Source organism: Micromys minutus (genome assembly GCF_963924665.1).
Source record: "Micromys minutus genome assembly, chromosome: 3".
NCBI classification, from domain to species: Eukaryota; Metazoa; Chordata; class Mammalia; order Rodentia; family Muridae; genus Micromys; species Micromys minutus.
In genome coordinates, this window is record NC_137972.1 from 30,462,387 (window position 1) to 30,490,091 (window position 27,705).

General features: G+C 49.3%; 1 protein-coding gene across 1 annotated transcript; it reads right to left on the bottom strand.

The window, feature by feature from the left end:
* CAND2 (cullin associated and neddylation dissociated 2 (putative)) lies at window positions 1–27,409 on the bottom strand. The gene is made up of 15 exons (XM_080913688.1): window positions 27,289–27,409; window positions 21,468–21,611; window positions 20,491–20,645; window positions 19,557–19,680; window positions 17,057–17,322; window positions 15,342–15,447; window positions 15,047–15,186; window positions 13,078–13,370; window positions 11,532–11,673; window positions 9,699–11,201; window positions 7,425–7,520; window positions 5,207–5,376; window positions 3,172–3,336; window positions 1,338–1,445; window positions 1–637 (listed from the first exon to the last, which is right to left on the bottom strand). Exons 1-15 carry the CDS (start codon window positions 27,354–27,356, stop codon window positions 410–412), a joined length of 3,708 nt encoding a protein of 1,235 aa, XP_080769814.1. The 5' UTR covers window positions 27,357–27,409; the 3' UTR covers window positions 1–409.
* Between the last annotated feature and the right edge of the window lie 296 nt (window positions 27,410–27,705).

Here is a 27,705-nt window from a genome sequence, read left to right on the forward strand (position 1 = left end):
TGAGATTAGGGCTGTTTCAAATGATGAACCTACATCGGTCCAGTGAGTCACACCATCTTCCCTGTAAACAGTTCTTTGCTAATTAGGAGGACATTAGGTATGACTTGGTTCTCTTGTACCAAGACCTGGAGCTTGTATGGGCTCTACATGGCCAGGCCCAGGGTACTAACTGACATTTGGAGTGCAGAACAAGTGAAGTAGGAAGTCAACCCCCTGCTTCTAAATGAGTGGAGGGGTGCAGTGTAAGGTGGTGGACATCACCCTCATGAATGACTGTCCTGAGTTAATGGGCCCAGTTTTGGTAACAGGCTGTGAGCAGGGGGTCCTAGCAAAAGGCACTGAGGTTGACTAGGAAGGACAGGAGAGGTCAAGGCCTATATGGATGAGAAAGGGGCTGAATTGGGGGCAGCTAGCTAAGTTCCATAGAGTCCACGCTGGGACCAGAGGCTGTGTCCTTTTGGATGCTCTCAAAGAGGGCGGTGAGTTCTGGGTTGGATCGAATCTGGGCAGAAAAGTCAGCCACACTGGGGCTCTTTCGCACCTCAGGATTGGTCAGCAGGGCAGCCACTGCCCGCATTGCTGAACGCTTCAACTCATCCTGCTTCTCCAGCTCCTGCTTCACAGAACCAGCCTTGACCTGCAGAGGGAGACAGTGTTCTTACTAAGCCTGTTTTACCCATTTTAAACAAGTTTTAGTTTAATAAAGGCCTAATTTCAATCTGACTCGTAACAGATTTCAATTTTTTTCTACTAATGTGCTGCTATTTAAAGATTATAACTTTGGTGCTGAGTATATGGCTCAGTTGGTACTGTTTCATCTGGCATACACAAAATCCTGAGTTAGATAAACCCACCTGAGGAGGGAAAAGGGGACCAGCACCACACCAAACCTGCTATAGTGTGGTACACTGCTAATCTCAACGTGTGGGCAAGGGCACCAGGGCCAGAAATTCAAGTCATCTTTGGCTGTATATTGAGTTTAAGGCCAGCCAACATTACAACTTTTCATGATGCCTTCACCCAGATCTCTCTCAAGATCTTGCACTCTGTGTAAGCAGTTGCTCTGTCCTGGAGCAGCCAGCCAGTCAGTCATAGAAGGCAGGCCAGCTCCTCAGCTGGGATCTGCATAGACTGAGTGGGGAAGCTAGCATGTAGAGCATTTTACCCTGGGTCCCTCCCCAAGGCCAGCACCCAGGAAGTATTTAATGAAGGAATTTCACAGCCTGAAAGGCTGTTTAGATCTGGGCAACAGCCAGCCACCACTGCAGTGCACACGTTACAGTGAGTAGTGACTAAGGCCAACTGGCACTCCAGGGTCCAGGCAGGGCAGGGCTTACCTTGGCAGTACAGGTGGCTCTGAGTGGCTCGATGAGCCGGTCCACCCTCTGCAGAACAGGTGCCGGACAAAGAGTGGTCAGCCGGGCCAGCATGATGAAGGTCAGCATCTGCCCAAGAAGTAGATGGAACTCATGGTGAAACAGCACCCAGACAGAGCAGCAGACCCAATGGAGGCTCCTGCTTGCACCCCACAAACCAACAACCAAGTCCCTCCAGGGCCCTACCCCAAGGCTCCTCCCTCCCTGGGTCTCAGTTTCCTATTATAGATGTACACCATGATGCTGAATCCTGCCAGCTACTCATAGCTGTGTGAGGATGGCTGGATAACAAAAGGCATAGGAGGGACTGAACTCAGGACCTCCGGAAGAACAGTCAGTGTTCTTAACAACTAACTTCTGCAGGTGCTGGCTATTGTGATGCTGCCAGAGCCAAAACAGATGCCAATACCAGGTTCTGGGCTTCCAGGAAAATCTAAAAGTACTTTTTCTTAAGAATGTCCAATGTGATGGTTTGCATATGCTTGGCCCAGGGAGTGGCACTATTAGAAGGTGTGGCCTTGTTGGAGGAAGTGTGTCACTCTGGGGGTGGGCTTGGAGACACTCCTCCTAACTGCTTGAGGATGTTTAGTCTGTTCCTGGCTTCCTTTGGATGAAGATGTAGAACTCTCAGCTCCTCCTGCACCATGCCTGCCTGGATTCTGTCATGCTTTTGCCTTGATGGTAATGGACTGAACCTCTGAACCTGTAAGCCAGCCCCAATTATATGTTGTCATTTATAAGACTTGCCTTGGTTACGGTATCTGTTCACAGCAATAAAACCCTATGACACCCAGCCACAGCTTTTTTATTTTGTTTTGTTTTGTTTTTTTGAAAATAACAATAGAAAACAGTTCAGGTGTGAGGACACATGCCTTTAATCCTAGAACTCAGGAGGCAGAAGCAGGAGGATCTCTGTGAGTTCAAGGCCAGCCTTATCTACATAGTTCTAGGACAACCAGCTACATAAGAGAAACCTTGTCTTAAAAAACAAACCAAGGGGGAAAGGAGGGTGCTGGAGAGATGGCTAGATTACTTTAAAAACAAACAAACAAAACAAAGCAAGGGCTCGAGAGATGGCTCAGTGGTTAAGAGCACTGACTACTCTTTCAGAGGTCCTGAGTTCAATTCCCAGCAACTACATGGTAGCTAACAACCATCTGTAATTGGATCTGATGCCTTCTTCTGGTGTGCAGTGACAGTGTACTCATATGTGGGAATCCAAGATGTGGACATGGTCATAAAATAAATAAAAAAACAAAGCAAAATGAAATTATAATAAGAACCAGAAAACAGACTAATATAATGGCAATGTGGAAATTTACCTAGCATTATAGATTGTTTTCAAAAGAAATATTATTTTTCATATAAATCTCTTTAATTTTTAAATGTTGATAATATTTAAAACAAATTAATGCAAATCAAAAATAGCATAAGCCATTTCAGCACTACAATAGAACTGGACCTAGTGTGCCCAGAGTGCACACTCTGAGAAACATCTAAGACTTGGTCCCTTGTTCTTTATTTAAGACAGGGTTTCTCTGTGTAGCCCTGGCTGTCCTAGAACCCACTCTGTAGACCAGGCTGGCTACAACTCAAGAGATCCTCCAGCCTGTGCCTCACAAGTTCTAGGATTAAAGGTGTGACACTACTGCCTGGCTGGTTCCTTATTCCTTACAGAAAGCACAGCTGCTTTCCTTTCATCAGGTATCAGGAGGAGAGGAAAACAGGCAGGGGCCTAATGCTGCCTGGTTCCTTTGCTCTGAGCAAGGTTTACATCTGGCATGGTGCTACCTACCCGGATGTCATAATGGTCCTTCAGCCCATCCTCCACGTGGTTCAGAAACTCGCAGATGTCTAGCTGGCCCAGGCAGCTCTCCAGCAGTGAGTACATGCACTCAAAGGCAGCCTTCCTCACGTCCAGCCCATCATCTACAGTATGCTTGAAGGGCCCCATCTCCACCTGCAGGAAGGACATAGAAGTTTTTGGAGTATAAAGCCCTTCCCCTAGTTTTTGCAACTCACCCCACCTGCTCAGCACTGCACCCTGGCCCCAAGTCATACACCATGTGCTCAAGCCTCAGGTCTCAACTCAGTCTGCAGCATCCTCTCTGGACTGTCATACCTGCTAAGCAGCCAGTGTCAGGTCGTGTGTGTCTGTGTCCTCATGCACACTGAGCACATGTTTTTTAACTGAGCTACAACTTTTGCCTGCCAGACATCTTACTTGAGTACTAAAGACATATCAGGAAGGTCTGGTCATATGGCTTAGAGGGTACAGTGCTTGCTTTAGCACACACAAAGACCCAGGTTTCATCTCTGGCACTGAGTAAACATCTTGATGGCATATGTCTATAACCCAGCATTCAGGAGGTTGAAGCAGGTCAGAGTCATTCTTAACCGGACTACACAAGAAAAAATAAAAACCTTAGGAATAAAGTGCTTATTATCAATCCTACTCAACATCCCACTAAGGCTCAGAGAGGTAAACTGACATGCTCGAAGACATACAGCTTGTAAGTCACAGAACCATACTCAAAGAACTAAGTCCTCTGAAGCTTTTAACCACGAGAACTGGCTTCTAACAGTAAAGTTTGAGCCTCAAAACCCATTTGAAGGAATTACACACATTAAAAAGAATTTTAATTTGTGGGTAGGCAGAGCTTGATGTAAGGGCACCACCTGCCAAGTAATGTTGGTGGCCACAGAAACTGCAAGACAGTATAGTGCCCTGTAGACACCCTGGTTTCAGTTCAGGGGTACAAATATTAGACTTTTGGCCTCCAGAACTATATCTGATACCAAGTACAGGAACTCACACCTTTGATTCCAGCACTCAAGAGGCAAAGACAAGAGGATAAATCCCTGTGAGAGGCCAGCATAGTCTACATAGTGAGTTCCAGGATAGCCAGGACTACACAGAGAAACCCTGTCTCAAAAAGAAAAATAAAAAATGGGCCCACTGGTTAAGAGCACTGACTGCTCTTCCAGAGGTCCTGAGTTCAATTCCCAGCAACCACATGGTGGCTCACAACTATCTGTAATGAGATGCAATGCCCTCTTGTGTGTCTGAAGAGCTACAGTGTACTCACATACATAAAATAAATAATTCTTTAGAAAAAAAAAGAAACAAAAGAAAAAACAAAAACCAAAAAAATTTCAAATGTCCTTCTTTTAGAAAACTTTTCCAACCCCTCTCAAGAGCATGGCTTCCTCCTCAGACCTCCATGAAGTGCTGTAGGGTGACTTGGTTGTCAATCTCCTCAACTCCCAGGACTTGAGACTATGGCTGAGTGACAATAGTTGCTGACATTATAGTCCAATTCCACATGCCTGAGACCTGAGGTTCAGGGGTTCATTTTGTATGGATTGTGGATTTTAGAATGTTTGCATATTCAAAGAGATATATTGAGGAAGGGACCCAGGTCTAAATACAGAGTCCATTTATGTCCAATAAGCATTCTTCTTCATATGCCTGAAGACAGTTTCAGATAGTATTTGTAGAGTGCCTGCATTTTAAACAGGACCTGTCACAGGGGTATCACATTTGGGGACTAGGATGATCATGCTGAACCAGAACTGCCCCAAGGCTTAGGGCACATCCCTATGGTACAGGCATGGCCGTTCTCCTCACTTAGCTCCAGGGGTAACTGAAGCCCAGGGTCACTGGGTCACCCAGTCTGGGCCACAGCTGGAGAGTGGAGAGACACGACATGACCATGTGGCCCTGGTGCCTGTTTGGGCTTCACTCCTAGTTTTCAATGAGCCTTACCAGTGAGTCACAGAGGCTCAACAAGGGGCTAGGTCATACTAGGTGTCCTTGCTGCCCATACCTCTCGGATGAGGTCCCGGCGGATCTTGGTCTCCTGATAGAGGAGGGGTAGGATGTCATCCAACAGGTCCCGGACCAGTGATGGTTTGTTGTGCACAGCTGAGTTGAAGAAAGTGAGTGTGGCCCGGCGCACATTCAGGTCTGGGTCCTGCAAGCTTTCCATGAACTCTGCTGCAGAGCGACAAGACAAAGGACATAGAAGCAGGACACAAAGTCACCTCCATGCTGTACCTGATGACCTGGGCACTGTAAGTTATGGAGAATGAAGGGCAGACATGTCCCAAACATCTATCTACCTTAAGCCAGAGACAATACCCTTGCAGTCCACACAAGAATGCCTAGCTTCCTACTGACTTTGGGTTCTGACAGCCTTGACCTCCTACAGGGCTTTTAGGACTAAGACAGGACAGTAGCTGTGAAGCATAGGACTGAGAGCCAGCACTGAAGACTTTGGTTCTGAGACAGGTCCTCATTGAATAGCACCAGTTCTGTGATCTTCCTGCCTTAGCCTCTTGAGTGCAGGATAACAAGTGAAGGCCACCTGACACGGCTGCTCTGAGTAGGCCTTCTTGAGAGGTTTCACTTGGGAATTCGGAATAGTGCTGAGGATGAAACCTCAGGCCTGGACGTGCTGAGCATACATGCCACCCATGAGCTACATTCCCATGTAGAAAAATAACACTACAGAGGCTTGAGTCTCCACTGCAACCATCAGCACCACAGGGTGTGTGTGCTGCTGTCATGTGACCTAATTCCCGAACTGGGTAGAACTGCAGTCTTCCAGCAGGTCAGACTCAACAACGCTGAGACCAGGGCCCTTCCCACAGTTCTGTGCTGGTTCTGACAAGTCCTGATTCTGTGAGAATGCAACCTAAGAATAGGACAAATCTGAACCCTCTCTTGGGACTCAAGTTTTCTCATTTGTAAAATGGGACCAGTGTTACCAGGCTGGGGCTATTAGAACTAACTGATGAGTTTTATCAAAGGGCATCTCATGGTACCCATCTTAGGAAGCTCAAAACTGAGATTAAACATGCTAAAGGTGGTGGTACATGCCTATAATCCCAGTACTTGGGACATAAAGGCAGGATCAGGAGTTCAAGGTCATTCTCAGCTATATAGAGTGAGTTTGAGTCCTGCCTGGGCCAGAGATTCCGTCTCTAAAAACAAACCAGCCTTGGGGGCTGGAGAAATGAGTTAGCAGATAAGAGCACTGACTGCTATTGCAGAGGACCTGAGTTTGGTTCCCAGCACCCATGTAGTAGCTCATAATCATCCATAATTCCAGTTCCAGGAGATCCAATATCCTTCTCTGATCTGTACAGGCACCAGGCATGCATGTAACGCAGGAACATCTTCAAGTTAAACACTAATACACATAAAACAAATCTTACACGCACACGCACGCACACACACACACACACACACACACACACGAACACCCCAACTAACAAAAAAAAAGCAAAGGACAAAAAACCAAATCATGAGTCAAAACCAAGACACCACTGCTGGGCCCCTTTGGATGTAGCCACAGCAACTCATCAAAGTTAGAAATCCGCCTGTGGTCATCCAGGTCAGTCCAGACTGTGACACCTCAAGAGCAATCATGTCACTGGCTCTTTGGTCTGACACAGTGCCTCTGAATGTGTCAGCACCCCATTCTATGTCGAGATTAAAATGGCCTGCCCAGGCTTCTAAGTCAGTATTCAAAGCCAAAGGCTGTGAAACTCCAGCCTCCCTCTACATTCTGTAGAAGCTTTCTTCGAGGAGAGCTTCTGGTGTGGCCCCGAGAAGATGCTGGCACTGGGCTTTGAAGGCAAGAAGTCTGGTCCTGCGGGAGGCTTCAAGGGAGGACCTAGCCTACCCCATGAAGGCTCCTCCAGCCAGGCCCTCTCAGACTTGGTCAAGTAGGTGCTTGCCAGCTCTAACTTGCTTTTCATCCTCAGAGCCTGTATCTTTAGAGAGTATTTCCCACCCTATTAGCTGTTTCCAAGAGAACGTTCTCCAGAAGTCTCATAACTATTTGACAGACAAGGAAGCAAATCTTATTAGTGGGGCACGTGAAGCTCACCAGAACCTTGGTGGTAATATCTCCTCACTCAAGAGTCTGACCCTGCTGCCCATCAGAGAGTTGCTTTTGAGTCTGACTCCCTTGATTAATTTGTAGGATGTCCTAGTCACGCTCTAGACCCAGAGTGAGAGGTACTAGTTGCACCCACCAATGTAGCTCTTCAGGAGAGGGTCGATGGAGTGTGGCTGGTCTGAGATGAGGAACTTGACTGCAGTGATAACTGTGCTCCGGGTGTATGGCTGCCCTGAGAGAGAGAGAGAGAGAGAGAGAGAGAGAGAGAGAGAGAGAGAGAGAGACGCGATAGTGAGGGGCAGGGCACAACCTGTAGACCCAGCAAAACACAGCACATCTCTCCTCTCAGGAAGTCCATGTGACCATTCCCCATGGCAGCCTTGAATCTGCCCAGTTCTTCCTCTTGCTGCTAGGAGAGTGAGTGGCTATGTCATGGCAGGTCCAAGAACACATGGACCCCAGAGAAAGTCTTGCCCTCAGACTGAGACTACACTGCATTTTCAGACATCCTCTCCATTCAAACTTACATAACAACATGATGTTAGTTAAAAGAATGAAGCTGCTATGGGAGTACAAACCTGTCATACCGAGGACCCAGGAGTATCTTCAGGAGTCTGAAGTCAGCCTGGGCTACAAAGCGAGTACTTGCCTTAAAAATAATGTGTTTTACACAGGAAAGAGATACCCAGAAGGGCCACGCTCATGTTTAAGGCCTCAGAGAAGAGGCCAATGGGATTCCTCAGAACTCAGGTCTCCAAGTATGATGTCATGAAGGACTCACTTCACTTCACCTTGTTACTGAACTGTTTCTCCAGTTTAGAGAAACTGGAGAAAGGGAGGGCTCACCCAGATCCCTAAGGATGGAGGGGTCATGCCAGGACATGTCACATGCATCTGGGTTGGTCCTCACCTAGAAACTGGTTGTGCATCTTTGGGACTGGGGCCCAGCAGACAGAAGTAGGCTGCAGAACGTGAGCTTTGCTGGTTACGTTTGCTTCTGATTCCAGCCTAAAGTGTGTCCTGATCCGCCAGGATGTGAATGAGCCACTCGGCAGGTTCCTGCTGCCATGACTGCTCGCACCAGGCCCTCCCCGTCTATGATTGTTCCCCCTAAGCAGGGTTCTCTCTAAAGTTGCTTCTATCAGGCACTTTGTCACAGCAGTGAGAAAAACAACTGCTACAGATCATGACTGTAGCAGATTATGAAAATGACATCATATGGTTTTATTTCTGATGATGTTTTTAAAAACAGGGTTTCTCTATGTTGCCTTGGAACTCAATCTGTAGCCCAGGCTGGTCTGTATTTCAGAGACGCTCTTGTCTCACTCTTATTTGTGAGATGATAGGAATGGAACTCAGGGCCTCATGTGTCAGAAGCAAACGTTCTACACCAAGCAGCAGCTACAGTCCCAGCCCCTCATTTACTTATTTAGTCAGAGTCTCACTAAACTGCACAGGAAGGCCTTCAATATCTGTAAGAGGTAGATCTTGAAGTAATCCTTCTGCCTTGGCCTCCCAAGTAGCTGAAATATATTTCTAGTTATAGTTATACATTTCTAATCCTGTACGCCTAATGCCATCATGAAACTTTATATTATTAGGCATGTAAACAGTAGTTAAATCTATACTGATTAGGGAAAAAAAGGCTTGCAAGATGGTTCTTGCTATAAAAGTACTTACTACCAAACTGGTGACCAGAGTTCAATCCTTGGGATCCACATGATAGAAGGAAAGAACTGACACCCATAAGCTGTCTTATAACCTTCAATTCCATGCCATGGCATGTGCATGTGTGTGTGTGTGTGTGTGCGCGCGCGCGCGCACACACACACACACACACACACACACAATTTTAAAAAAGAAAACAAAGACAAGAAAAGTTTTCACACGTTAAGTACAGACACAATATTTTCTTGGGTTATTTTTGATTCAAGTGCATTGAACCTATGATGTAGTCCCCTTCAGTGAGAGATCTGATTGAGATAGGAGCATATCAAAAACCCTGTCTCCTTAGACTGGAGAGATGGCTAAGTAATCGAAAGCACTGGTCTCTCTTGCTGAGGACCTGGGCTTATTTATGAGCACTGACATGGCAGCTCACAGCTGTCTGTAACCCCTCTTCTAGGGCATCTGATGCCCTTTTATGGCCTCCAAGGGCACTGCACATACATATATGCAGGCAATACACATAAAATAAAATTTGAAGAACCCCCTCCCCAAAACAAACCCAAAAGACCTTGTCCCTCTACCCCAGAGACCACGAGGAGGAAGCCAGTACATTTGGGAAGCACCATCTGTTTGACTGGCTTCTTTTCCTTGACTAACAGACATGTGACTCGCCAATGATTTTCGTGAGTTGTGTGGCTGTACCCACTTCGTGCTCGGCCAACTTGGGTCCCTGTACTCTTACCTGCAGCAAGCTGCTTCCGGAATCGAGGTAGGAGGAAGGGAGGGTTCACAAACACTAGCTTTCCGATGCACTCAGCCACCACACATCGAGTGCCTTCCTCTGGGCTCTCACAGCGCTGGAAGAGCAGTGCCCACACATCCTCAACATAGGGCTTCAGGTTGTCAGGTTGGGCAGCCCCCAGGGCCTCCCTGAGCGCATGTAGCAGGAGGTACTGTCGCCGGGGTTGAGCCTCAATTTGTGCCAGCAGGAAGGGCAGAAAGTCAGGCAGGTTGCCAGCACCCACACGGCCCAGGGCATAGGCGGCAGCAGCCCTCACATCCTCACTGGGAGACCCCAAGGCTTCCAGGAGCACGGTCTTCAGCTCCCTCTGGGGGCCTGGCCCAGCCACCTGGCCCACCTCAGCCAGGGATAGGAATGCCAAAACTTTGACCCCTGTGCTCGAGTGGGGTGACCTGGCATCACAGACCAGGCGGCTGGCAGTGCCTGCTGCCTCCTGGGGACAGGCAGCTGAGAGGGCAGCTACACACCGGGCCAGTGAGTGGAACACCTGCTTGTGCAGGCCGGGTCCTCCATCCCCAACCTGGTTATAAACAGGTGCAGTGAGCAGGCTAATGAGCTCCGAGTACTCCACACATGGAGGGCGAGTTCCCACCAGTGCCTGCAGGAAGCCCTCAGTGGCTGCCAGCACCCCAGCAGGCAGCAAGGGTGAGTGGAGCAACTGCAGCAGCTCCTCCAGAACAGGTCCACTGACTTCAACCAGAGAGGTGGGCTGGGTCTGGGTCACTGTGGTGAGGAAGTCAACAGCCAGCTGGGCCACATGCATATCATTCTCGCTGACCAGTGCAGGCAGCTCCGCTAGCACGGTTCGAACGGCAGGCGGAGGCAGGCCAAGGCCCTGACTCTGAGCCAGAGCATCCAGGGCAGCCAGTGTGGCCAGTCGCAGGGCCCGTTGATTCTTGCGCAGAAATGAAGCCAGAATGGGCAGTGCCTCAGCCAGGATGGGCTGCAGGTCAAGCTGCAATGGGGACACAGCCACCAGTGTCAGTGCCTTAACAGCAGGCAGTCGGGTGATCTCATTCCGTAGGCGATCCAGGAGAAGCAAAAGTGTGGGTTCTAGGTCATCCCCAAGCCGATCACCAAGGTGACCCACAAGGTGGCCCACACAAGAGATGGCCCGTTCCTTCACCTCCTGGTCCAGGTCAGTGGCTCGGAGTCGTGCCAGGGTAGCTGTGGACATCTCTCCAACGTATGGCTCAGGGTCCAGCAGCCGAGGCCTATCCAGAGGCCACAGGGTCCGAACCAGTTCCTGGAGCACCAGTAAGGCCTCAGCTGCCACCTTGTAGAAAGGGTCAGCCACACAGGCCATCACAGGTGTTAGGAGGGTGGGCAAGTGTGGGTGGAAGGCCTCTGCTGGCTCTGTACCCAGAAGGCCCTGCAGGAAGGCCAGGGCATCCATCCTTATGGTGGAGGAGCTGGAGTAGTCAGCCAGTGAAAAGACAATGCCTGCAGGTGGGAACCAAGGTTAGGGGCTCTTCAGCCTGGCTCTGTCTGGGGCTGTAGTGACCAATGTACATGTACTGACCCAAGCATCCAAAGCTCCCAGAAGCCACCAGAGCTGAGGGAAACAAGGCCAGAACTCAACTAAAGCTTAGAAGCAGCCTTGTTTTCCCTGTGGTGGGGGGTTCACAACATACAACCACCACGGGCCATAATCACATAGGGCGAGCCCAGGAATACTGCTAGGCTCTCAGGGACTGAGGGCTCAGTATAAGGTAAGGGTCTGCATTCTGGAAGAGGCCCAAAGAGAAGAGACCCAGCTGTAGTCCAGCGTACCTGACACCAACACAGCCATGTGCTCTGCCAGGCTGCCAGGGAGAACGCCTGCCAGCTCGGTGAAAAGGCTGAAGCAGCCCTGGCGGGTCCGAACACTCCGGTCCTTAAGTTGTCGCTGCAGGGCCTTCATCACTATGGGCACCTGTGAGCAGGTGGGGAGATCAAGAACCAGCCAGGAAGCCACCTCAGGGAGGATTCTAGTACAGACAGGACACCTTAGTGCCCATCAGCCCCTACTAGTCACCTGCTTCAGACTCTGCAGAGTGACAGATACCTCCATCTCATAAATGTGCACAAGGAACTAGCTCAAGGTGACCCAGCAGCCTGGTTGTCACCTCTTTCTCTATGAAGGGACAGCAGAAGCTTAGCTGTCTTCAGCACATGGCCCCTTCTTTCTTCTTTTTTAAATTTTATTTATTTTATGTGAGTCCACTGTAGCTGTCTTCAGACACATTAGAAGAGGGCATCAGATTTCATTACAGATGGTTGTGAGCCACCATGTGGTTGCTGGGAATTGAACTCAGGACCTCTGGAAGAACAGCCAGTGCTCTTAACCACTGAGCCATCTCTCCAGCCCGGACCCTTCTTTCTTTACCTATATACTCTCCCCAGATAGTCCTGAGTCCAACGGCACTAGTACTACTCTGATCCAGCTTGCACATTTCCTGCCTACCTAAGTGGCTCAACCTAGGCATCTGCTACAGTTTGCATCAAGTTTGTGTCCCTCAAGGACTTGGTCCCAGTGTGGTGGTGGTACTCAGAAGGAGGGACCTTTAAAAGATAGCATTATCAGGAAGTCACTAAAAAGGATGAAATGGTTCTATTGGACAAGTTTATTATAAAATGGAGGTGTAGTCCTCATCATTCTGGCTTTGTGTCTTACCATGGGTTGTCTCCTTTGTATATTCATGCTACCTGCAAAGATGTCACACAGCTAGGGCAAGCCACACCAGGCCAGAGACTATGATATTTGAACTCTGTATTTCAAATCTGAGCTAATTAAGCCTCTGTTTTTTTTTTTTTTTTTTTTTTTTTTTAATACTAACAGAAAATTCACTACTTAAAGCCAATGAGGACTTCAACCATAAATGTACAAAGATGTAGATGTCCCCTCCTCCTTAGTGTTCCCAATCGCAGGAAGCCAAGAAGTTAACTGATACCTGCCTATCCCAGACACAAGCAACCTATTACCAGCAAGATCTAGCAGATCAATCCAGCCCACTTCTAGGCCTGAATGACCATTCCCTTCAATTCCACCACTTTCTCTAAGGCACCATCTCTTGTCACCTGACACAGCAGCAATGTCACAGTCCATTCCATACCTAGCAGCCAGAAGAACTGATTTTAAAGTGAAGCAAACAAAGGTCTCCTCACTCCTGTGAGCCCTACTTGTACTGCTGACCGTGTCCCAACCTGCACCATGAAGAATGAGGCAGAGCTCCATCTGAACACCCGGGCTGGGCACAGATGCTCACACCACATCCCTCAGCAAGTGAAGAGATGGGGGAGGAAGAACAGAAAGGAGAAGGGTAAGGACACAGCCTACCTGTGCTCGTAGCATATTGAGGTTTCTGCCAGTCTGGGTGGGCTCCTCCACAGCCTCCAGCCATCCTTTAGGGGGCCGTGTATGTCGCAGCAATATGATGTAAGCCCCAAAGATGTCTGCCTTGACATTCTCCTCCCGCTCCTTGAAGCGGCGGATGAGCGCGGGTGCCAGAGTGCAGTGGAAGTCGGGTAAGAGGTCGGGCCGAGAGCTGATCAGGGCTGCCATGCACTTGGCCGCAGCTCGGCGCACCTTCCAGCTCATGTCGTCATCGTCACTGTACTCGTCCTCACTCTCTGGGGCAGGAGGAAGACACACAGGAAGAAGACAGTGGAAGCCCTGCCCTGGGCTCCACATTCTGAAGATCAGTTTTCAGCCTTCTGGGAATGCCACTACCCTTAGTGAACACTTTGGCATGCTTGGGGTGCTACCGATGGCATTGATCCACAATCCCTCTTGTGGGCAAAGATCATTTCCCATCGTAGAGAAGAAAACTGGGACCAACAGACAAGTGGCTTGGTCCACTGTACAATTGTCTATGCTTCAGACAGCCTTTCCTGCCTCCAGATCCTGTCTGACTACATCAAGGAAGAAGTAGGCTGGTATGCTGACACAGGCCTGTAAATCCCAGTACTGGAGAAGTGGGGTGGGAGGGTCATGAATTCAAAGCACACTGCCCTCTTCCAAAAGAGTGATGTGGCATCCAAGTTTGCAGTGGGGCTCAGGCTCATCCTCTGGCTCAGGTCTGGCCCTTTCACATCCTGGGATTTCCAAAGAGAAAGGCAGACTTCTATGCCCTCAGTGCTAACCCAATCCCAGTCAGATCTCAAAGGTTTTCAAACACCAAGGAAAGAATAGTCAGCAGATAAACAACTCCACTAGAACAAACGGACTATTGGCCCGTTGTACAAATGTCAAGACCAAGGTTCAGAGAGGGTGAGAGACCTCAGGGAACATAGGAAAGTTTAGGGCAGAGACTCAACCCATCTATTTCACTAGGGGAGAGTGTAAGAATCAGAAGTGACAAGGAGCAGCTCTGCATCCTGTACCTGAGACCAGGTCTTCCTGCTGTACCACTCTGTTGACAACTAAGACCTGCATGGCAAAGAAATCTGACAATGGGCCGTGGCCACTGGTCAGTTCAGCACACATCTCCTTTAATGGACCCTGTGCCACCCCTCAAAGAATATCCCTAGCCCTCTATTACCGGCAAGAAAATACCAATTCTTGGTTTAGCACTCAAGGCCCCAGGATGCCTGGCTGATTTTGTTTCAGGTCCCTAGTCTCCATGTACACCCCACTTGTAGGAAGTCTGAATGATGAAGAGGACTTCAGGCCATGAGGGGAGAAGCCACCGGCCCCATCTGGACTTGTCTCCTCTAAGTGCCCACCATTCTCCCTCTAGCTTTGGCGTGGGCTAAAAGCATTATCTTGAAAACCATTTATAAAAATGGTAACTTAAAGGTGGAAAGTCTGCCGGGCTCTCCAGTCCTAGCTAGGTTACTTCTGCGTGTCTCCTAGGTTCCTGTCTGAAATATGAGTATGATTCCCCCAGATTTTAGGGTCACTATGAGGAATATGAGGGAAGAGCTTAGAATACCAGTGGATACTCAGGAAGTGACGATTAGAGTTGTCCCTTGGGACCTGTGGAAGCCTAGATACCAGCATCTGAGGGTAGTCACATATACCCTACATACCCCACTCCCAGACTTAACTCAATCCTAAACATTTATAACACCTGATACATCGTAAACATCCTAACACTAGCTGTCATATCACTGTCTTATGTGCTCAGTACAGACGAACTTCTTTCCCAGGAATTTTTGATCCGGGCTGTTTAACAGGGCAGGCAGGAGGATGACTGCATTACCTTCCTTACAGTTAGAAGAGCAGCATCCAGCCAGGCAGGCCTGTTGTCACCCCTGCTCTGGCCACTGTGCCTCGCTCTCCCTTGGACAGGCTGTCCACCTACCTTGCTCACTGAATTCACTGTCCTCGGTCTCCATCTGCTCTTCATCATCACTGCCATGGTCGTAGTTGGGGTCATGCTTCATGTACTTCAGGCAGAGGCTGGTCACATTGGGTACATGAGGGTCCATCTCCTTGGGGCACCTGAGGGACAAGGAAGGGAGGCCTCCCAGGAACTCAGCATAGAAGAGCATGAATAAGGCCAAAAACAAGTCCCAAGAGCTGAGAGTTGTCTCCCCATCCCTACCAACTTCCCATGGAACTCCCTCCCTGTTGTCTAGTGCAACTGCCGCACTTACTTTCTTAGGAAGGCTTCAAAGGCTTGGAGGCAGGACTCTCTCAGTTCATCATCATCCAGGTTGCAGAACTCCTCCACCAAGGGCACTAGGCGGTCCAGGTGGCCCCCTGCAGAGCCAAAGAGTCGCTGAAGTGGCCAGACCTTCCATCAGTCACCAGCTTGAAGCCTCAGCCCAACCTTGCCTTTGTAGGGCAGATTCAATTTAGAAGCTTTGGAGACGAGCTGACTGAAGTCTAGACTGATTGTATGTGTTATGGGGCTGTGGGCCACTTGCAAAGATTTCCTGACTCGGTCTACTGATCATCATGGTGTGGAAACCAGTGAACAATGAACAATGCAGGTAGAGCTGAGCTCTGGTCCCTGCAGATTGGGCATATATGGCTGAGGCACAGTCAGGGTGAGCTGTAGAGGAGAGAGCAAGAGGGGTCTCTGGTCCCCAGGCTTTAGAGCAGTGTTTCTCAACCTTCCTAATGCTGCATCCCACCACCCTGTGGTGACTACCAGCCATAAAAGTATTTTCATTGCTACTTCATAACTGTAATTTTGTTAGGTATGAATCATAATGTAAGTATTTGTTTTCCAATGATCTTAGGTGACCCCTGTGAAAAAGTCATCTGACCCCCAAAGGGGTCTCAACCCATAGGCTTTAGAGGATCCACTAGCCTTCTTCCAGCCATACCCTTCCCACTGTGCGAGAAGGAACAAGCTAAGCTGGCGATCCTCAAACATCTCTTCTAAATGTATTTTATTATTTATGTGTGTGTTTGCATATATTGCCTGCAGAAACCAAAAAAGGGTGTAAGATCTGTTGGAACTGAAATTACAGGCACTTGTTGGCAGCCTGGTACTGGTGTTGAAATCTGAACTCTGGTCCTCATGAATGAACAGCAAACACACTTAACCACTGAGCCATCTCTCCAGCCCTAGACAGTTCTTTATAAACTTTTTTGGGTTCTTGGGACCTCAGTTTCCTGCCCAACCAAACATGAGCCCTGTAGGCTAAGCATATTCAGCCTATTTCCCAGATTCATGTTCTGAGGGTAGCCAAGGAGTAGCTGCTAAAGTCTACTGGCTCACCAGGACCCAGGAGGCTGATTTATGCTACCTCGATTCACACTGTCTTCTTATTTGCAACACCTGTCTAAGATGTCTGTGGCTAACAGCTACCTAAGGTGGTGACCTAAGGAGATGCAGAGAAGGAAATGGGAGGATGGTAGGAATGCTGAGTGGGTTTCTTTTTTCTCTTTTTAATTTTATGTGCATTGGTGTTTTGCCTGTTTATATGTCTGTGTGAGGGTGTCAGGTCCCCTGGAACTGAAATTACAGATAGCTGTAAGATGCCATGTGGTTGATGGAAATTGAACCTGGGTCCTCTGGAAGAAAAGCCAGTGCTCCAACCACTGAGCCATCTCTCCAGCCTAATGATGAATGTTTTGACTGAGATGTGAGCTCACAACTGTATGTTGGTGTCTGCTTTAAGTAGTGTGGCTTCTGTAAAGCTATTTTCTCGATAAAAGCTGAAAGATTCCAAACCTGTGGTTAAGGTGTGCCTGTCAAAGCAGAAGGCTGGAACACATTCTGTATAAGGGTTTGATATCTTTACTTATCCCTAAGGCTCCAGGCCACAGAAGTCAGTTCCAGAAGACCACACGAGAGGCATAAGACTCAGAATATCACCTATCCCCTCCCACCAGCACTTTAACCCTGCCCCCTCACCAAGGCGATGGCCTGCCTGCCGGCCCACGCTGCCCAAGCACTGGATCAGGGTTCGAATGGCTGCAGGACTGGCAGGTGCCCGTGGCCCAGGCAGCCGGTCCACCAGGTGGTCAGCAAGCTCCACGAAGAGGTCGGTGCTGCAGGCGGCTGCCAGATGACCAAGTGCGACAACAGTACGCTTACGCACGGCCAGGCGCGGGCTGCTCAGCTGGGGCAATAGGCAGTGCAGCAGGCTTGCGTGGAAGGTACCCAATGGGGCACCGAGTCTGGGGACAGGATGGAAGAGAATGTCAGGCCAGGCACCACAGTCAGGCAGTTAGGATCCGCATCCCCATCCTGTCTGTACCTCTTACTCATGATATTCAAAGACCCTTGGAAAGTGAGAAGGTACCTCTCCAACTATGGGGAGTGACTCAACTGCTCATTATAGAGTAGCCAGTGGGATGAGGCTGCCTTCTGAAGGCTTTGAAGTCAACAGTGAAAGTCCAGGACCTGAGCCCAGGAGTCCAATCTCTCAGCTCAGGGAGTACAGTGGATATGGGGGCTCTTTCAAGGATATTCTGAACTCTTGGGAGCTTGATGTTGGCCTCCTTATACATCCCTGCAAGTCTTACTGAGGCCTGTGGGGGAAAAAACCTAACAGACTTGATCACTCCTCCGCTTAATCCTGCCATGGCTCCCCAGTGGCCTCTGGATAAGCTGAACTCTGAACTCAAGACAAGCAGCAGCCCGAATATAGTCTCTCCACAGGTAGAACCTGGCTCTTAGTGGCCCTAGCTCCTTCCCCACAGTCAAACAGCTCTGGGTGACTTTGACCCCAGTGTCCCAAGGCCTCTCTTCCTGCTCTGCTGCCCTCCATGACTTTATTCTATGTCCAACCCAGGTCACTCTGGTGCAGCCTTTACCTACTTATTCATCTACGGTGTCACAGGTTTTATGCTAGATGTCAGGCCATAAGGACAGACTCTGGCCCTTGAAGCTCACGATCGCGCTTCCAAGCAACACAAACTCAACATGCCCAAATGAACACATTACTTCCTACTGTACCCTCTGCTCCTGGAGCACCTGCACCCCAATCCTATCTCCTGGTTCCTAAATCAGACTTGTAGGGTCATCCTCTAGTCTCACCACTCCAAATCCTGTGGGTCCACTTCATCTCCTCAGACAACCCATAGAAGCCAAGCCAGGCTTAGGGGCACAGGCCTATAATCTACCTGCTAGGAAGGCTGAGGTGGATTACAGGCTTAAGGCCAGTCTGGGTTACAGAGTGAGTTTAAGTCCTGCCTGAGCAACTCTGAGAGATGGAGTCTCAAAAAATAAAATATGACAAGGGTTAGAGACACAGCTCAGTGGTAGAGTTCTTCCCCAGCATGAGTGAAACACTGGGTCTAATCCTACCACAAATGTAAAAACAAAGACATTCCTATCCAGAGATGCTTGTCCAGACTACAGAAGGAAAGGGGTGTGTCCTGGGGACTCCTGCCCAGCCCTCCAGCCTCACTGCAGCACACCAGCTTCCACAGTCAGCTCACCGTGCACAAGCCCCAGGCTCAAGTCTGTTAGGACCCAGAGCAGAGACTGCTTAGGTCACGATCATAAGCTGCTGACACTGTATACAGGTCCCAGACTAACTCCTGTATGACTAATACATATTCATCAATGGGCCCCTCTTCCCCACACCCTGAAGGGCACTCCTTCCTCTAAATACAAGAATCCTTCCCCCACCCCTGCCATCCTGGATCAGAGATGGTCTGATTACAAGCACTAATTATCACAGTTATCACCCACAGGCCATGGGACCGCTCAATTCCTCTGAAACCTTTAAAGGACCCTACTCTGCCAGAGGCCTAAAATCTGCTTAGAGCTCACCATGTTGGGTCTCCCCTCTCCCAAGATAGGGTTTCTCTGTGTAACAGCCCAGTCTATCCTAGAAGTTGCTTTGTAGACTAGGCTAACCTTGAACTCAGATATCTGTTTGGCTCTGCCTCTGGGACTAAAGGTGTGTGCCACCACACCCAGGCCCTTCTAATCTTTTAAACAAAAGGACAATCTGCATCAGCGTCCCCTTGAGCCCCAAACCTGAATCTTTTCACAATCCTCTCCTGCCTCTGCCCTCTGTGATGCCCTTAGATCTGCCCAGGTAAAATGCCCTTGTCCAGCGACTAGGCTAGGGCCTTTGAGCTTGGGCTCTTTACTTGACTAATCACCCTGCTATTATATTTAGTTGGCTACCTGCCTGTGAATTCCTCCTCAGTTACAATGCAGACCAATATGCCAGCACCTAACCTTTCCTGCCCCCAGAACAAATGCACAAGTCATCGGAGATTTACTGACTGTGTGACCTTGGAGCTAATGACCTCCCAAAGCCTGTTCCACACTGCTGCTTTCTTTGCAAGGCTGTTGGGTGACTAAGGAGTCCTAAGCATAGGACCTGGCATGCAGGCCACTCATCTCAATCTTGCCTGTCCCCATCTTTCTTGCCTAAAGTGGCCTCACTCACCTGCTCAGCATGTCAGAGAGGATGTCCAGGGCTTCCAACTGCACAGCCACATCCTCCTGCTGGGCGATGGCACTGGTGAGCTGGCCGGTGATCTTGCGGCACACATTGATAGCCAGCCCTGAGCCTATGCAGGATACAAGTGGAAGGGTAAGGCCCTGGGTTGGGAAGGCAGCTCCCAACTCTGGCCTGCTTGTGCTTCTGAACCCATATTCCCCAGATGTCTGTGGTTTAGGAAAGCCTGGGCTTCAGTGGTCCAAGGCTGACCCAAGTCTTAAGGAACAACTACAGGAAACAGCTCTAAGTAAGGGGATAAACCAATGGCTAAGCTGCTCGCCGCTGGCTCACATACCAGGGAGACAACTTAAATACTTCTTTTCTTAGTCCCTTGCTACTAGCAATGGCCAGGTGGCCCAGCTCTGGCCAGTGCGATAGAATTCATTGGGAAATATCTTTTCTTACAAAGGGAAGAGACATGGATGTAGAATGTGAGCCTGTCAGACTGAGTTACAGAGCTGCTACAAGAATGGGAGTGGCTGGGCCTAGCACATTTAAGCCCCTGCATTGGTCTCCAGCACTAGAAGAAAGAAGAGAGGGGAAGAGGAGGAGGAAGGGAAAGAGGGGAGGAGGAGAAGATCGGTGGCAGCAGTCATCCCTCCAAAGGTCTTTAAGCTGCCATGACTTCACACTCTTTACTTGTGGCTAGAAGCATTCCTGACAAACAGCCATAAATTTAAACTGACCTGTGTCTGAATTCTTTACTACTGAGGGACCCAAATAGGTCTTATAAAGATACTTAACACAGGCATAATCACTGGGTAAGGACAAATGGAGACACACGAAGGCACACTGAGAAGACGCGTGGGCTTTCTAGGAGTCACATGGCCTCAGTATCTGAGACATAGCTGGACTGAGAAGCAGCATCAGGCCTGGGTACCTGTGGCAGCGGGAGGCAGCTCTGAAAGCACAGTCTTTAGGCCAATGCCAGCAATGTCCCGGAGCTGCTCCTTGTCTGACCGCATGTTGGCACAAAGGGTGTCCACAATGTTCTCCACTTGGTACTCCTTCACCTTGCCTACCAGGGGACCCAGGCTGAGACAGAGGAAGGAAGGGAAAGGATTCAACAACTGCAGGCATACCTTAGCCATGCTGTCTCCTGTGTCCCTTTCAATCTTGCAGGGACATACACACTGAGAAAAGACCTCAGCTCAACAGGAAACCCTTTCTTGCTAGGGTTCACCCCCAATTCTGTAATTTGCAACTTATTCTGAGGTCCCACAGTGCCCCAAAGCAAGGGTCCTCACACCTGAACTGGGGTCACATCTCCCAGGGGATTACGTAAACAGTTGCTGAGCCACCCCAGAGGGTCTAGGTGGGACCTTCCGATGCATGTCTAACTGGTTTCCACTTTCTTTTCTTTTCTTATCTTTTTTTAAATCAGCTTATTTATTTATTTTAGATTTATTTATTATGCATACAGTATTCCACCTGCATGTTTGGCTGCAGGTCAGAAGAGGGCACCGGATCTTATTACAAATGGTTGTGAGCCACCATGTGTTTGCTGGGAATTGAACTCAGGACCTCTAGTGCTCTTAACTTCTGAGCCATCTCTCCAGCCCCTGGTTCCCACTTTCTGATGCTGGTCATTAACCTGAGATCTGGAGCCTCACTCTCAAAGCCTGGTCCAGATCATTCCCTAGGGATCTCTCTAAACTACAGAACTCCCTCCCATCTCTTCTTCCCCATCTCCCTTCCTATTTTCTGTATCACCTTCCACAAAATTTAGATTTGAACTCTTGGCATAGGGTCAATCTCTGAGAAATGCTGGCTAAGCCACCATCTGACCCTACTATGAGCCCACAGCTACATCCTAGGGGCAGAGGGCCTCCTCCAAGTCACCCCCATCCCACTCACCACTTGACAGCCAGGTTCTGCACCTCACCACTCCTGTCCTCCAGGAGCCGCAGCAGCGTCCTCACCACCTTCCTCTCACTGTCTTCATCCAGCTGGATGGAGTCTTTCTGCAACTCTGACATCAGGTCACTGGTAGCCATGAACCTGGTGTAGGGGCAGGGGAAAAAGAGGGCTGTCCAGCAGCTTTAAGACCCTGATAATTTGGTGTACTATCTCAGAGTTCCCCCGAATTAAACTCTGTGCAAGGATTCTAAAGGCAGGTGGGTAATCAGGACTGTGGGCCGGGCTGAGCCACTTCAACTAGGCCAGCTTCCACACGGTGGGAGACTGAACCAGGAGGACTAGCTAAATCACTATTTAATCTTCCTAGTGCTGCAACTCTCTAATACAATAAGTTTCTCACGTTGTGGTGACCCCCAGTCATAAAACTATTTCATTGCTACTTCATAACCGTAGTGTTGCTACTGTTATGAATCATAATGTAAATATCTGATACGCGTGACCCCCCGGGGATCACACCCACTGGGCTGGAAGCTCATGGTCTGGGGACTGGAGACTCCGGCCACTGCCACTCAAAAACTAAAATTCACGAGAGTTACTTGCCCTTCCTAATCCTTGGTTTACCTGTTTAAAAGATGGGACTGAGGGGCTGGCAGAGGCTCAGTGTTTAAAAAGCACTTGCCGGCTAGGCAGTGGTGGTGCACACCTTTAATCCCAGCACTTGGAAGGCAGAAGCAGGCAGATCTCCAGGTTTGAGGCCAGCTCGAACTACACATGAGTTCCAGGACAGCCAGGGGTACACAGAAAAACCCTGTCATAAAAGCCAAAAGCAAAAATCAAACCATCCGACAAACAAACCCACAAACACATAATGCCCTTGCAGAGAACCTGAGTTTGGTGCCCAGCACCCGCACCAGGTGACTGACAACCACCTGTAACTCTAGTTCCAGGGTCCTGACCTACTCTCTGGCCTCCAGGAACACTGAATATATGGAATAAAACTACTACACAGAAAATAAAAATAAATAAATCTTTTAAAAATATCTTTTTAAACTGAGGGGGGAAATGTGAATATAGGGTTGTGGGATCCATTACACACACCCAGCAATTGCTACTTGTCATTCACATCTCACAGTAACAGGTGGCTCGTGAACACCGGCCTATGAGATAGACAACTTCACAGCAGAGTCAGGTGTGGAGCACCTCTAGATGCAGAGATGCACCTTGTTTTGACACCTGCCCTTAGCAAGTATCCGAATCTGTGCCCCTCATCCAAGGGGTTTGTTTATCACAGCTGGGCTGGGCCCAGCTTCTCAGACCACAGGTAGAGGCTTTGATCTAAGAACACACATTTCCAAATTCTTAGGTGGTATTCAGAAACACAAACCTGGTTATTTATTTGTTTGGGTTTTTGTTTCTTTTGTTTTGTAAGACAGGTTTCACTATGCAGTCCTGGCTGGCCTGGAACTCACTCTGTAAGGCAGGGTAGACTCAAACTCAGAGAAATTCCCCTGCCTCTGCCTCCAAAGGGCTAGAATTAAAGACACAGGCCACTATGCCTGGCTTTTCATGAACACTTTAAAAAGCATGGATATTTTGGAGACTACAGTTAATAGCCGATCAATACTCTCCTAGCTATAGGACCAGGCTTCACCCACCCCAGGCAGGTGAGCCCTTGAGGCCTTCTAAAAAAGACCGGCTGTTGTTCTGAGCACTGGGCTAACATTGGGAGTGCAAGTCAGAAGACAACAGAGAATGGGAATGAAGGGGCCTCCTGAGACATCATTCTTGATAAAATAAAGAGGGCATAGCAGAGGATCTAGCTGGCTGCCCTCAGCTGTGTGCAGCTTACAAATGTGTTTTCCCCCCGGGTAAATTACTCATCAATATCTGAATACCACTGAAGTGACTTCTAGCTCCTGGGAACAAAAGACCTAAATAGGACTGGGTCTCTAGCCAGTGCACTAACTGCAGAAGACTTCTCCAGTGCACCTATTCCCACAGGCCACAAGCCACCATGCTTGCTTAGCTCCTGCTAGCACATGAATGAGGACTTGAGTGGAAAATGAGCCAGAGCAGGAGAGATGCTATAAAGAGGAGTCTGGAGAAAGCCTGCTTCCTGTCCCAGCCTCCTGGGGTAAAGTCTGTTGCCACTAGATGGGGTCCCAGCACTCACACTGCAGACCCAGGTCTGCTGGTTGATATCACCGCAGTCTACAGAACCTGGAGGGACCCTGCCCATACCACCATTCCTTAACTTAACAGTCAGCCTGAAGCTTTGGAGACAAGGCAGGAAGCTGAGCTGAGGAGAGGAGGGCACTGTTGCATCCCATTTACACCCAGGCACTTTAAGGTAAGGGATGTTTGCTTCTGGACCTTCTGCTTCTTCCCGACGGGCCTGCCAACTCCTGTTCACTCTGTCTCAGTTAAGGTCTCTATTGCTATGATAAAGACCATAACCAACTTAAAGAGAGAAGGGCTTATTTCAGCTTACACTTCCACATCACAGTATGTCCCTGAAAGCCTGGAAGCAGGAACTGAGACAGAGGCCATGGAGGTTTAAAAGCATGTGCCACTATGCCTGGAGAGGCCACAGAGGAATGCTGCTTACTGACTTACAGCCAACTTGCTTCTTATATACCCCAGGACCATCTGCCCAGGGTTGGCATCGCTCACAACGGGCTGTGCCCTCCCCAGTCAATCACCAATTTAGAAAAACGCGCCACAGTCTATCTGTAGGCCAATCTTACAGAGGCATTTTCTCAATTATGGTTCCTTCCTCTCAGGTAACTTTAGCGTGTGCCAATCTGACGAAAAACCAACTAGCACACCCATCAAGAGTTTGACGCAAATGTTTGTGTGTCAGGGATGATCCTGATCACTGTGATCGACACACACCTGAACATTACAGTGTCCCTAGACAGGTCACTTCAGGACTTTGCACCCCTCCTTGACAGCACTTGTCTCCTGCATAGCAATGAATGTAAGAGAACACTTCATCAGACTTCGACTCACACACACACACACACACACACACACACACACACACACACACAGACATATAATACTCTACACATACACACACACAGAGACATATACTCCCCACATATACACACACATAAGACCCCCACACACCAAGCACATACACAGAAACACACACATACATGAATACATATACTTCCAAACATGTACACACAAACATACATATGCACACATACATACATCTTGCACACACATAAACACATGTGCATGCACACATACCCTTGCTCAGCAGGTTCACATCTGACACTCCAAGCTCTGCAAGGAACAGGGCTGACAAGGGAGCGGGGTGAGGGCAGAAGAGTATGTGCTCAACAGACCTCAGAGCAGTGGTGTGGATGGAGACCCCTTTGGGGGAGGAGCGACATATCAGATGTCCTGCAGCAAATATTTACATTACGATTCATAAGAGCAGCAAAATCAGAGTTATAAAGTAGCGACCAAATAATTTTATGGCTGGGGGGTCACCACAACATGAGGAACTGTATTAAAAGGACACAGTGTTAGGAAGGTTGAGAACCACTTAGAGCCAAACAGCCTTGTGGAAACCTGAACCCAGAAATCAACATTCACAAATAAACTTCAGCATTTCAACACCTCAGGTCTGCAGACAGCGCTCTCAGAAGAAACGTCCTGGTGCTTGGGTGGTGGTGATAATAATTCGGCAAGCAGAGCGAGGCTCTAAGTGAACTTGTCTTGCCTTACCAGTGAGGTAAAATCTGGCCAGCTGCCTCCTTAACTAGGAGTCTCGGTTTTTCCGTGAACAAAATGGAAATTTTTTTTGCCTCCTCTCCCACAGCGTCCTTGAGGGTTTGGATAGGTCAATCTGAGACAAGTAGGCTCAGAGAGGTTACAAAGCACCCAAGAAGGCCAGCCTGAGGTAGGTCACCTGAATCTTCAAACAGTACTGTGTCAATGAAAAAGGATTTGGCGGGCTGGAGAGATGGCTCAGTGGTTAAGAGCACTGACTGCTCTTCCAGAGGTCCTGAGTTCAAATCCCAGCAACCACATGGTGGCTCACAACCATCTGTAACAGGAATAGATGTCCTCTTCTGGTGTGTCTGGAGACAGCTACAGTGTACTCACACATATAAGAATAAATAAACCTTTAAAAAAAAAAGAAAGAAAAGAAAAAGGATTTGGCAATCCCTGCCAGATTTCTCAAGGCCCTGGTTTTTCCTGTCAGAGTCTGATACCCAAATAAAACTGGGAACCAAGGATTGCTGTCCCTTGCCTGGAACCCCAGTGAGCCACTCCCCCCTGGGAACCATAAGCCATGGTCTCCTATCATCTGAGAGGCAGCACCATAGGACACTGGGACACGTGGTGCCTGGACAGCTGGTGGGGGTGGGGGGACGACTCAGGCTCCTGGTATTCAGACTTTTAAAAATAGATACCATTCTCATATGCTCAGGGTGGTTTTAGGTGTCCTCAAGGCTGCTGGCAGAGACAAATTTAAAGGGCTTCTCAGGCCCTGGATGATAGGGACAACTCCCTGATAGGCCCAGGAGTCATTCCCTCAGCTCTGGCAGGCCATGTGACTTTAAGTAAACCAAAGCCCCCTCCAGACTTCTGGAGAAGAGGAAGAACCTGGGCCCGGAGAACACTCTACTAGGATCTACCCCGTTTCCCTGCACAGTCGGGGAAACCATTCACAAAGCACTTACCTGTTACCTAAAGCACAAACAGTAACCAAGGTTCGGAGGGGTTAGAGTACTTAGCCCATCACTTACAGATTTAGTTAGTGATGGCTACCAAAATCTGAAGCCAGGGCAAAGGACCCAAAGCTCTACTACCACCATGGGGCTTGGGGCTGCAGAGAAATTTTTGCGACACAGTAAGGGTCAGACCACACAAACAGGCTTCTGGCCCCTCCTGACTAGCTAGATTTGGAACCCTGTGAACATCTCCATCTCTGCTTGGTCCTACCTTTATCATTGTACCCAGGCCCTTCATGTCCCTGAACTTCAGTTTCTCTGTTTGTAAAAGAAGGGATAACTACCACGACAGAAAACTCAAAGTGGGTGCAGTGACCTGTCAACTTGAAGGAACAGAACTGCCTATAGGTTCCTGGACTAACCCCCTTTGTCACTGAACCTCAATTTCTCCTGCAAGATAAGGGGCTGCACCAGATATTTCCCATCCTTCTTGGCAGCTCTGTTCCTGCGTTCCAGTGGTGTTTTGGGAGAAAGGTGGGAGAAAGAGAATGGGGTGGGAGGTAGCCTTCACCCCAACCTTTGCTTCCTGCTCTAAACCATGCTTAACATCCTAACATCTTGGGAGAGGAGGGGAACGAGGTGATGGGGTGGTAATGAGGGGACCAGAGAGAAGAGGGACAGGATGAAGGGAAAGAGAAGAACGTAAAGTTAGGGTTAGGAGACACGGCAGAGGTACAGGGTGAGGGGGATGGAGTAACCTAGAGACCGGGCCAAAGTGTGGGTCTCAGAAGATAGCCTTGGATGGAGGTTGTGCAGGGAAAGGGCCTGTTTCAATGAAGGTCGGAAGAGGACTGCACTGGGTTCTAAGACGAGGCCGAAGGAGACTTCATTGGAGGGCCTGGGGGTCTCCCTGTATGGGGGACTTGAGAGCCCAGCACGACAAAGGCGGGAAGAGGCTGGGGGTGGGGCTGTTGCGCAGGCCCAGCCAGGCCCAGGCGAAGAGGCGGGGGGGGGGGGGGTGCGGGGGGCTCCCGCAGGGGTCTGCATGGAAGCAGGGGAGCAGAGGGGCGGCAGGGACAGGCTGAGACCCCTGAAAGCGAGTCCCGAGCCGCCGCAGGGCGCACCTGAAGTCTTTGTCGCTGGACGTCATCTTCTCCAGCAGGCTGGAGATGTAGAAGGTACCGGTACTCATGCTGGTTGCGCCGCGGGTTGCGGGTCGAGTCGAATATGGCGGCGCGGCCTCCCCATCCCCTCAACCACGCCCCCATCGGCCACGCCCCTTCGCTGTCCCTCACCCCTCCTGTCCCGAGAAGGACTGAAGTGTAGGGCTTGGCCCCCCTCTCCTGGCGTGCTCTGCTCAGCCTGGGCTTGCACACTCCAGAGACCAGCAGCTCACCACCAAACACAGACCACACCTTCTCCTGGTGGTGCCTTGAGGACCCCTGGATCTTGCTCAATGGAAACTCATGCATACATGGACATGAGATGGCAGATTCAGATTCTACCAGGTTCAAAGAACCTGAGAAGAATAAAGGATTCAC

Bases quoted from the DNA above. Each gene is read 5' to 3' on its own strand.
- CAND2 (XM_080913688.1), bottom strand. From the start codon at position 27,356: ATGAGTACCGGTACCTTCTACATCTCCAGCCTGCTGGAGAAGATGACG. The intron at 17,323-19,556 runs GTGAGTGAGGCC...TCCTGTCCCCAG, and splicing joins CTCTCTGACATGCTGAGCAG to ACTCGGTGCCCCATTGGGTA. The intron at 3,337-5,206 runs GTATGGGCAGCA...TCCTTCCTGCAG, and splicing joins GCCGGGACCTCATCCGAGAG to GTGGAGATGGGGCCCTTCAA.